The sequence below is a fragment of the Alosa pseudoharengus genome, unplaced genomic scaffold, assembly GCF_046254945.1.
Source record: "Alosa pseudoharengus isolate Yale_2024_CS ecotype anadromous, Long Island Sound unplaced genomic scaffold, YU_APseudo_1.1 YU_APseudo_1.1_scf_13, whole genome shotgun sequence".
Lineage (NCBI taxonomy): Eukaryota > Metazoa > Chordata > Actinopteri > Clupeiformes > Clupeidae > Alosa > Alosa pseudoharengus.
This window is the reverse complement of record NW_027468598.1, coordinates 34,717,884-34,730,270: the sequence shown is the minus strand read 5'-3', so window position 1 is coordinate 34,730,270 and position 12,387 is coordinate 34,717,884. Positions and strand designations below refer to the sequence as shown.

The 12,387-nt window shown below is 46.1% G+C and overlaps 1 protein-coding gene across 3 annotated transcripts in view; it reads right to left on the bottom strand.

The window, feature by feature from the left end:
• rffl (ring finger and FYVE-like domain containing E3 ubiquitin protein ligase) overlaps nt 1–12,387 on the bottom strand; it is a 28,502-nt gene that overhangs the window by 15,527 nt on the left and 588 nt on the right. For 2 of the 3 annotated variants that reach the window (XM_076282915.1, XM_076282917.1), the window contains exon 2: nt 5,049–5,237. In XM_076282915.1, coding sequence (XP_076139030.1) covers nt 5,049–5,228 — 180 coding nt within the window. In that variant the 5' untranslated portion in view covers nt 5,229–5,237. Of the gene's footprint in view, nt 1–5,048; nt 5,238–8,636; nt 10,309–12,387 lie in introns of those variants that run through there. The other variant, XM_076282916.1, reaches the window with a different exon arrangement.

Genomic DNA, 12,387 nt, shown 5'->3' with positions numbered 1-12,387 from the left:
CTGAGAAGGGAAGACAAGGGACTGTCTAGCCTGGGTTTCACCTTGCTGCCTTACGTGCGCGATTTTATTCACGCTGCTAGGAAGCCTGGATTCCATGGACTTCGTTTTCACCTCAACGAAGGAACCAATCACAAAACGGAGGGGGGGGGGGGGCAGCAAGACGATGACGACACACTGAAGCGGTTATGAGCTACGTACAGACGCATTTGATAGACATTTGTAGCGCCCAATAAACGGCTCTGGGCGTTCGTAAACTACGTCTCAAAAACAAGAAAATTATTGTGTAGTTCCCAGACCCCCATCTCAATGAGATGAGGTCTGGCGTTAACCAGGCAAGGGACTGTCCAATGAAATGAGGTCTGGCGTTAACCAGGCTAGGGACTGTCCAATCTCCACCACCAATCACGGCGGACGCTGTGAACAACGGAAACTAAAACGCCGCCAAACTAAATCCCACGGACACAAAACAATAACAAACCATGATGATGCAAATCATTGTGTTGAGCTTACTGGCTGGGCAGGGCGGCTTACTCACGCCTTGATTATTATCGGACAAGCCGGTCACAGCTTTACAATATGACTAGGTAAAAGGACGCACACACACACACACGCATGCGCGCGCACACACACACACACACACACACACACACACACGCACACACGCACCCCCCTGAGGCTGACTGTGATAAGGAGAACAGCCATTGTGTGAAGCCCTGTATTAACTAGACATCACTCACAGGGTGGATTAGGAAAGTGAATGCAAAGTGGGGTGATAAAATGACATTTGAACAAACTGCCTGTCCAGCCCTCGCAATCCGACACAGATGTTTTCAGACACAGATGATGCACCAAGCTAGCCAGCTAACGCTGACGGAACACGCCGGAGAGCTGGTCAGAGATGCCCGGCAGGCCCTCGGCAGGTGCACAAAGGTCAAAGATCATCCCAATCACAAGCACCTCAGAGGAGAACAGTGCAACTGAGGGAGAAAGAGGGGCAGGTTGACACATGTCTCAGAGGTCTAATATGCAACAGACAGGCAGCCAGCACAGAGCTGCTGGTACAGCATCTGAAGAAAACCCCTGGACTTCATTAGAATAGATTAGAATCAACTTTATTGTCATTTAGCAGAGTACAGGTATAGAGCCAATGAAATGAAATTGAGTTGAGTTCTCCTTCCTGGTTTACATGATTAGGTAAAGTGACTCAGGGGCAAGCTGCACAGGACTGCAAACACACTGACTGCTGTAACATACACACTTCTGACAGCTGTAACACACACACACACACACCTGACTGTCAATGCCTCACATGCATGCCCAGAAGGTCTGAGGAATTCCCCATGCTATGGGCCAAGCGTGACACTGTGACTTCATTGTTCTGCCTGTGAGCCTCTATGTTTGGTGTTGCTGTAGTGTTGCCGTAAGGGTGCCAGCATTCCAGGTGGGTGTATTGTTTGAGTTTGACTCATACTCGTGTGGAAAATCAGCATCGGTAGGAGACGTCCTGTTCACACAGGACCTCTCCCAGCAGCTGCGGCTCTCCAGACAGCAACAGGCGTGTGTTCAGAACAGCAACAGGCGTGTGTTCAGAACAGCAACAGGCGTGTGTTCAGAACAGCAACAGGCGTGTGTTCAGAACAGGCCTCCATGGGCGGCCTGAGTGGGGAAAACCTGTTTCCCAACATTTGCCGTGTGTGAGGCAGTGAATCCCCACGGGGATGCAGGAGATGTGAACTGCACACTACAACAAGCGCCTGGCCCTCCCCTACACACACACAGATGTGCACACACACACACACATGTAAATAATACAGCATAAACACATGTTGCACACACGCACACACACGTATGTCCATTATATGAAAGGACACACTGCTGAGGTGCTGTCCTATGTAAGCACACACACATACACACACACACACACACACACACATTCACATGCACCAGCACAAGTGCACACAGACTTAGCTCCGGTTACCTCTGCAGAAAGGGGGGTGGAGTCTCTAAATGGGCCTGAGGCCATGCCATTGTGTGCTGGGAGTTACGCAAGGGGCATGTGGAGCAATGTGACAGGACAGGCCTGACGCCACACACACTTTGGGGCGCAGGTGACGCCGTGTGTGTACAGAGTGCTACGGGGGGGGGGGGCGACTAGCTGTCGCAACAGGGTCTGTAGCCAGCTGGGTGTGGGTGTGTGTGTGTGTGTGAGAGATTGAGAGAGCATATGTATACCGGTAAGTGTGTGTGCAGTCTATATAGTGTGTGTATGTGTGTGTGTGTGAGAGAGAGAGAGAGAGAGGGATTGAGAGAGTGTATGTGTAAGTGTGTCTGCAGTCTATATTGTGTGTGTGTGGGTGTGTGTGTGAGAGAGAGAAGGAGAGAGAGAGAGAGAGAGATTGAGAGAGTGTATGTGTAAGTGTGTGTGCAGTCTATATAGTGTGTGTGGGTGTGTGTGTGTGAGAGAGAGAGAGAGAGAGAGAGAGAGATTGAGAGAGTGTATGTGTAAGTGTGTGTGCAGTCTATATAGTGTGTGTGTGTGTGTGGGTGTGTGTGTGTCTGAGAGAGAGAGAGAGAGAGAGAGAGGGAGAGAGAGAGATTGAGAGAGTGTATGTTTAAGTGTGTTTGCAGTCTATATATAGTGTGTGTGTGTGTGTGTGAGAAAGATAGCAAGAAGTGAAGATAGAAGAGTGTGAGTGAGTTTCTCACACACCTAACATAAAGGGCTAACAATGTTGACGTCGAGACGGTGCAAGGGGGAGGGGGGGGGGGGGGGTGGCGTAAGCACCGCTCCTAACAGCCACAGGGCTACGATGCTCTTTAGCGGAGATCCTCCTGCATAGGGAACAGGAGTAGAGCATGAGCTTGCTAGCCCTGGACACTGGTTTGGAGATTAGCATCAGGCTCCAGGCGTCCCTCAACACAGCCTGTATGGGTTGGGCCCTGCCTGCACCTGCATGCACTGCGTTGTGCTGACAAGGCTCCTGTCCTCTTAACGCCACATTGAAGGAGCTTGCTGGCAGTACATACAAGTGAAACCATCAGCTACAAATTAAATATCGGATTAGCAAAACCGTGCCGATTTTATCTCCACAAACCACACTGAACCAGTTAGAATTTCTGTAGAATGGTAACTCCACTTTCCAGGAAATGATCTCACAGCTCTTGCCAACTTTAGTGTCTTTCCAGAACGCTTCTCTACAATAAAGACAGAGACAGCAGGCCTGATGGAAACAAAAATCAAATCCTGCCTTCTAACATTCAGAGGCAGCAAGCATTGAGGCATGTCAGAATCCTGACTATCATTCTGCCTTTTATGATACAGCTGTAAGGCTGAATTTTGAAGCAGTACATATGAACAGTTTATGCTGCCTTCAAATAAAATCTAATGTCTAATGTCTTAAGTGTCAAACGCATGGATCAAACGTCATTCTATTAGCTGACTTATTATACGTTTATATATATTCTTTATTCTTGATAAAAGTGTTTCATCTTCTCCTCTAGACATAAAACACAGTCTATGGAGAAGACAAAACCACATAATTGTATTTGTTCATTGAAGATGTCATATAACTATTCTGATGAGCTAGATAAACTGGCAAAAGTGTTGCAGTCATTTCCTGTGTTTCCTGTATTAGCCGCATTGTGTATAAGCAGCAGGACAGGGTGTTATGCAAGTTAAAAGAAACAAAACCATATTAATACCATATCAACTGCCCCGGGGTATTAACCTCATTGCTGAAGAAATTTAGCAAAATCAATGTATAAGCCGTGGCTAATAGTTGGGAAATTACAGTACAGTCTGAAGTTGGTGACAGCTCGATTGAGTGACAGCCCCTACAAACTACCAGCTGGCTCATGGAAAAATGACCTGAGCAAATGGCTGAATGATTGGTGCCATTTTTTAATTCACATCAGTTGTCCATTCGTCTGTTTTCACAGAGTCGTCCCAAACCGGAAGTGGCCACGATATCCTCCATACTTTCATTATGAAATATGAACATTTGCCCAGCAAAGAGAATAATGTTTGGTCCATGCCTTTACACTTAAAGGAAAATTCCGTTTTTTAGCACTTTAAGGCCCTTTTCTGGTTTGTTTTGGATGAACTAGAGTGGTGGACACTGAAATTTTGACGATTGGTCCTGTCTCGACTTTTCTGACTTGTTTTGAATCGCCTTTGACTGCTCAGGGTGGCTGCCAACAGGCATACTGTAGGCTATTCAAACATGTCCTAAAACAACCCTTAACATTCGTTTTCAAAACTGTGCAACTCACCGAGTGGTTAGTGGAGTTCGTTGACTATTAAAAGCAAATATATCGGCGCAATGTATGATTTCCAGCCGTCTTATTTGCTAGGCCTATTGTGGAACTATTTATTCAGACACCTCACAACCGTGTATAAACTTCCGCTCAATATTTGAACCTGAAGCATAGACGGTGGCGCAGTAATATCAACGTCTTCCAACAGAAATCAATGGGATTTTACAAAATGCCAAATAAAACACGACAGAAACTGTATTTCGCTACGCTACTTGTTTTGGAACATCAACGAACACCACTAACCACTCGGTGAGTTGCACAGTTTTGAAAACGTTTTAGGACATGTTTGAGTAGCCTACTACAGTATGCCTGTTGGCAGCCACCCTGAGCAGTCAAATGCGATTCAAAAAGAGTCAGAAAAGTTGAGACAGGACCAATCGTCAAAATTTCGGTGTCCACCACTCTAGTTCATCCAAAACAAACCAGAAAAGGGCCTTAAAGTGCTAAAAACCGGAATTTTCCTTTAAGACACTGTCTGTGTCAGTAAGACAGTATCCGTGAGAGAGCATCTATGAGAGAGTGTGTGTCTGTGAAAGAGTGTCTGTGGGAGAGTGTGTGTGTCTGTGAGAGAGTGTGTGTGAGAGAGAGTGTGTGCGTGTCTGTGAGAGAGTGTGTGTGTCTGTGAGAGTGTGTGTCTGTGAGAGAGTGTGTGAGAGAGAGTGTGTGCGTGTCTGTGAGAGTGTGTGTCTGTGAGAGTGTGCGTGTGTGTGAGAGAGTGTGCGTGGGCTCACCTTCCTGGCCAGCGTGTCAAAGCGGCCGCCGCAGGCCTTGCAGGTGTGCTCCACGGCGGTAGGTGAGGGGTAGCTGCTGTAGCCGGAGTTGGTGTAGGCCTGGTGCCGCGTGCTGCCGTCACCACTCTCCTCCCCCGGGGCCGAGTCCAGACAGAGCCAGTTACAGCACGAGGCCCACATGCTACTCACCTGGGACAGACACAGGAAGGGGGGAGAGAGAGAGAGAAGATGGAGGAAGGGAAGAAGAGAGGGATGGGGGAGGTAGAAGAGAGAGAAAGGATGGAGGGAAGGAACAAGAGAGGGGGGATAGAAGAGAGAGAAGGGGGGAGAGCGATAGAAGAGAGAGAAGAGACAGAAGAGAGAGAAAGAGATGGAGGGAGGGAACAAGAGAGGGAGGGGGGAGAGATCTCTGTTATTAAAACTGAAGCTGACACTTTCACATCAGTGTAGTAAAAATCGTTTCATTAATTTAGTACCGTTGGCCAACTAAGTCCATCGTGAGAGAGAGAGAGGCGGAGAGAGATAGGATGGGGAGGAGGAGAGGAGGAGAGAAGGAGAGATGGGATGAGGAAGAAGAAGAGAAGGAGATTATTCTAGAGGATTGCGGATGACAGTGAGACACATAGTGAAACTGACAGTAAAGACAAAGAAGGATGTAAACACAGAGACAGGAAGAGCCTCCCCTGAGTACCTCATGTCTATGGTTAAGGTGTGAAGAAGGGAGAGGAGAGAGAGAGAGAGAGAGAGAGAGAGAGAGAGAGAGAGAGAGAGAGAGAGAGAGAGTGCAGGTATCTGACAGAGGGCAGAAAGTGAGTGAGCAAGAGATAGAAAAGGGGGGAAAAAAGTGAAAGAAAAAGAGATAGACAGAAGTGTTGTACAGATACAGAGTATGCAAACATACAAACATGACAGACAGCAGGTGAGTAAGAGAGAGAGAGAGAGAGAGAGGGAGGGAGACAGAGGGGGGATAGAGAGAGGGGGGGAGAGGGAGAGGGGGGGAGAGAGGGAATCTGATACGGAGGGAGAGGGGGCCAGCCAGCCGTCTCCTGGATGCACAACTAGGCCTCCCATCATTAATTCAGAGCACCGGCGGGCCGAGCCATGAGGGACGCTCTCTGCACCACGCCTGCTAGGGTGTCTCTGACCAACACACACACACACGCACGCACACACACACACACACACACACACACACACACACGCACACGCACACGCACACACGCACACACACACACGTATGCATGCACACACTCACACACATGCACACACTCACACATGCATGCACACACTCACATGCATGCACACACTCACTCACATGCATTCACTCACTCACACACTCACTCACTCACATGCATGCACACAGGGCCCTATTATGACAGCCTAAAGCACATGGTCACTAGTAAAAAACTTACTCAAATTTAGTAGGATGTCCAGTCTACATTGGGAGTGTTTTCGTTATCAAACGTCGGGCGGATGGCGCAACAAGGCGTTGCTAGGTTTCTTAAGCGTAACATCATTTAAACCAATGAGAATTAAATCTGTCATTCCCCTTCACAGCACGAAGCACAACGTCAAAGAATGCATCGGTATTTTGACAGTCAGCGGCGCATTTGAAAACCTAGCATAGCATAGCCTTCACGCATTTTGCATTCGTCTATTATTTGAACTCATTGGCAAAGTGCAACTTCACTGTGGTGTCAGTCAAAGACAGTACACAGTAAGTTACTTTCACTATTGACTGACTATGGGTTACCATCTAAAACATAGGCTGGAAAAAGTAACACTTACCCTAATAATGTTCAAATGACTGAACTAAACAACATTTATCCTGCAGAGGAGTTGACAGTCCGTCTTCAGCTGTGCTCCATATGTGTCTCTCGCCTCTCCCCTAATCACTTTTAACCGTCATTACCAATTTGAAAATGATGTTGAATAACTACTTGTGAGATGTATTTCGTAATATCTTTATTTTAATTATATTTCCCATTGTAATCGTGTAATTTGTAATGTTTTGCATGGACGTGCGCTGGTGCGCGCTCATGAATGATAGAAGGATGGTGCGTGCACCTGCCAATATGACTGTTGACAATGTGCTCTTAAAATAACATATAAACAACTCACCATAGACTTCTGACCAGGTTTCTCTTGGTCAGTGGCGGAATGCATTTTAGCCAGTGTACGATAGCGATTTTTAGACAATGCGCTAGGCCACTTCCTAGGTTGTTAATTACCACACCCCTGGGCGCATTGTTTAAAAAATAGACGTGCAAAATAAGAAAAGAAACTTTGCGCCGGGTGGAAAACGAGTTTGACGCCATGCGCCAGGGTGCAAAATAGGGGCCATAGTCACTCACACACACACAATCACTCACTCACTCACACACATATATGCAAGCACACACAGACACAAACAGATGTGCACACACACAGACACACACTAAAAACTAAAAAATGAAAAACATAACATAGAGCCTACATATATCCAGCGCAGACCAATGCACACATCTTACAAACAGACAAATTAGCTAAACAGAACTTACATCATTCACACACACACACACACACACAACACACACACACACAAACACAGAGATGTGGTATGAAAATGTGATTCACTCTTCAGCTTTCATCTGAGTCATTCTTCCTCTTCTTTCTGGAGAGCTCACAGCATTAGGGATCGACCGATATGTTTTTTTCAGGGCCGATACCGATATCAATTATTACCAAAACAGGAGGCCGATAACGATATGTAAAACCGATATGTCGGTTGTCAAAAAGGGAGGTAGATAGTAAAGGCGATATGCTGCAAAAATTTAATTCAAAAGTATTTAATTATGCAAACTTTTCTTTCTTCTTTTGATACACAATTGTCTATCAACTTGCATCACTTGCAAGTGTATATCCTGTGTATCATGTTAATCCAGGAGCTGAGTGATAGCAATTATTTTCATCGAGTAGGCCTACACAATGGGCTATGTGGGACCTGTCAGAAAGAGGATGCTTTGCCATCGTGTGTGTGAGTGCACGGGAGAGGAAGAGGTGCATGCGTGATGGCAAGTGTTAGGGTTGAATAGTTTAACAAAACAGTTTTAAAATAGTTTGTAGGCTATTTAAGCATGCAATTTGTGTCCATATGCTATAAGCTACACTTTTGAGAGCCTAAAAGGCACGTTAATAGCCAGCTCAGGACGCGATTTAGTTCAGGTCGGATTAAATTACGGCTGGCCCTGGGTGGATGTAGTCTTTTCTGACAGTCCGTTTCAAAAAGGAGCAATTAGACTTTTTGACGTTCGCTATCGCATAATTTAGGACTTGTCTGTAGGCTACTATGTCCGCCGAGGTGTCCCGTTATTCACAATTAACGCACAAGGCGGAGGCAGAGAACTCCCGACGCGCAGCACCCGGGTTTGTAGGCTAACTAGTAGCTAAACATCACTAACGTGCATCAATCGGGAATTCGCTAAATGAAGGAAGTGGGTGCTTTACTTATTGATCCGGATCAAAGAGACAATCGCTTACAAAGTGGTGTTTTCAGTGTAGATGATTGTGATTCATTGCAACTTCAGCAATGTAGGCTACCTTCCTTACCTTCGAAAAATAGCTCCGTACGTACAGCTGAAGCCCAGTCAGTCTGCCTCAGTGAGAATCCTAAACTTTCTCTGTGTTCAGTCTTCGATGCTGATTGGCTGCATTCGTGCTAACTAACAAATCAGACGGTGTAGTGGCCGGGACAATGCTCTTGACCACAGAGTAGCAAATGCAGGGAGTGAGAGATTCTTTACAGAGAAAGTAGCGCGTTTCAATATTTATCCATTTCAATATCGGCTTATCGGTGGAAAAAATGACCGATACAGATTATTATAAAAATGCTAAATATCGGCCCTAATAATCGGCCAGGCCGATAATTGGTCGACCCCTACACAGCATGAGCTGCATCTTCTCCTGCACTTCCCGTTCCCGTGGTAGAAAAGAGTCTGGGGTAAAATCAGTCTGGGGTAGAAAAGAGTCTGGGGTAAAAACGACTCTGGGGTCAAATCAGTCTGGGGTAGAATCAGTCTGGGGCAGAAAAGTGTCTGGGGTAAAATCAGTCTGGGGTAAAATCAGTCTGGGGCAGAAAAGAGTCTGGGGTAAAATCAGTCTGGGGTAAAATCAGTCTGGGGTTAAATCGGTCCCACTCAGCACTTCCAGCAGCAGCTCCATCTCAGCCAGCTCGACCTCAGACTAAACACTCTCCGGAGCCATTACTGTCATTGCATCAGCTGGAACAGGCAGCGGATGAGGCAGACATTTCACTAACGTCAGGCCAGGCCAACTGTTTACACATCCACAGTTCACTGGGCGTTGGGAAGGGACCACCCTGCAGTGATGTCAACAGTGGGGATAAATAAGTCCATTTATCCTACATGTCTTGGTGCTCCATCCAGCCCTGGGGAAGCCTATTTACATGCAGGCTATGGATGCCTCCTCTCCTTCTCTTTACATATGAAGGCAGGGGTGGAGTGCGCTGTTCAGGCAGTGTGCCATTACTTCTTCTAGCCTGTACATAATGTTCAGGGCAGCACAATTAAGACATTTTTAATTGAAATTGTAATTATGAACTAATGCAATTAGCTAAAGGCTGCAATTAATTGTGCAGCTCACAACTCTGTCCAATGGAGAGTTGTCCCAGCTATGATTTTTTATACAGGAGACCAAATTTGCTACAGCTGATCATGCACCATCTGCTCTAGCAGACACACATCAAGGCACCTTCTAGATGGGTCTACAGATCAGCCTTGTTTATCATTAACACTTCTAGAGTATTCCGTTCCAGATGCTGATCATTCTGGAGTGAAGGATCAGTGTGTGGTCTGTTTACAGTGTGAAGTAGAAGACTTCCTGTTTAAAGCAAAATGACCGATCTTTCACAAGAGCGACATCATCCATGTTTACTCATAACATGTGCGTGAAATAGGCTACCTGTGTGTAAAGCAGATTTAAAATGTCAACATGAGTTTATTTATAACTATTTTTGCAATACGGATATACGGACTATAAAATAACTATTGAGTTCACAGGGTTCCTGTCAAAATACAATAGCAAAGAATAGTGTCATGATATGGTTATAGGATATACTCATTCATGCACTTGCATACACATTCATGTGCACACACACACACAAACACACACATGTATGTGCACACACACACACACACACACACACACACACACACACACACACACACACACACACACACACACACACACACACACACACACACACACACACACACACACACACACACACACACACACACACACACACACACACACACACACACACACACACACACACACACACACGGCTAGCTAATTCAGGTGTCAAATAACAAGCTAGTGATCTGATGATGGGACTAGCTCCCCGAGGTGTTCTATTCATGGCTCACTGAGGTAACCGGTGCAAGTCAATTATACGCAGAGGCACTGTCATGGCGACCGGGCCAGATTCACCTGGCTCCGTGGTAACAGCTGCTAGGCCTGTGGCTGTGACCAGACAAGAGGAAAGAGAGGGAGGGAGGGAGAGAGGCAGAAAGAAAGAAAGACAGAAAGAAAGTGTAACAGCTGCAAGGAAAGTGACCCAGCATGCCCCTGGGGTGGACAGACACAACCCTTTTCTCCCTTTCTCAGAACAAGACAAAGTCTGGAAAACGACGACAGACGACATCTTTTCACTTCCTGTCCTTCTTGGGACAATGCATGAAACGTCAGTGGCTTTGGCTAAGCCTTATTAAATGCCATTTATGAGCACAGAGCTTATCGTATTCAGGTACTAACAGATGGCTGTGTCCACTCATGTGTAAAGCCATGACCCTTCCACCCTCCTGCTGACCCCAAACGTGTTAATTAGTCAGATGATGTAATCTAATCCAGCAGAGAAAAACAAAACAAAACAATAAAGTGATTTTCTGGGCCGACGTCGACGTGACAATACTTAAACTGTTTGTTGGGCGTCAGCCTCTCTCTTGCCAACATGGAGTCCCAACCCAACTATAAAGCCTAAAGCTAGCTTAACACTTAGTGTTGGCGGTGAGAGTGAGTGTGTGTGTGTGTGTGTGTTCTCAATATGACTCCCAACCCAACTATCAAGCCTAAAGCTAACTTAACACTTAGTGTTGGCGGTGAGAGTGAGTGTGTGTGTCTGTGTGTGTGTGTGTGTGTGTGTGTGTTCTCATTCACTGACTTTTCGGCCCAAAACATTGCTCTATGTCAGCAGTTACAGCGGGCCGCGCAACATCCAACACAACAAAAGGAAAGGGCCGCCTCCCACACTCTCTTCTCCCAAACTGATGCTGTATTGTCCCCTCGGTTCCCCCCGCACATCCCACCCTGCATGGCTCATAGTGTCAATGCACGACCACACAGACACTACCGGTACTCTCTCTCTGACAGACTAACAATAGCCGGGGCTGTGCAAGACAGCGGGCACAGTGAGTCGGCTACTCAACTCTCAGGGCCGTGGGGCCTTCATGCCCCTGCAGGCAAGGAGGAAGTAGGAGGGCAGTACTGACTGGTCATGGGGAGGGAGTCATGGCCAGTCATATCCTCAGAGTAACACATGCAACAGGGAAGCGTCACATACTAACCAGCCCACCAACCATCAAGGTTAGCGCACTGGCATACTGTAACTTGTATGTACAACTTTGCAGTTGTTCAGCTTTGAAACTAGACAGACTGAGTATGAAGGCATTGCCTGATGTTGTGAAAAAATCACAACAAAATATAAGACCACTCTTCCTTCTTCATTATCAGCATATCATTTGGTCATTGCCACTATGGTTAAATTTACACACAAAATCTCTACTTGGGGACAGTCCTTTATGACCTATAATTACACCTTCTCAATGTTTATCTTCCCTTTCATTGCAGCGATAGTGAACTGCACAAAAGCCTCAGCTCATGAGCTGGATAACCACCACAGAGGTGCTCCTTACATGTCACTTATCTTCTGTGGGCGAGAGGAAAGTTTGACAACAACTGCCGAATTCAGGCAGTCATGTCGACTGTTTCAAGTCCAAGAAGAGAAACGCGTGGATGAAGGAACGAGGAATCATTTTGTCAAAAAACCAACATGAATAAACGGACAGATTAAACGTTATTTTTTAACTTTGTAGACTGAACACAGAAAGTTACCGCATAAGTTAAAACCGACTCTGGATATTTAGTATGAATTAGTCCTGAATTTCCCCTTGGGGATCAATAAAGTATCTATCTATCTATCTAGTATCTGCCAAGGGTGCCAATATTTATCCTTTCTCAACTTCCTTCTATCAACAAACATGACTGACACAAGTATCACTGT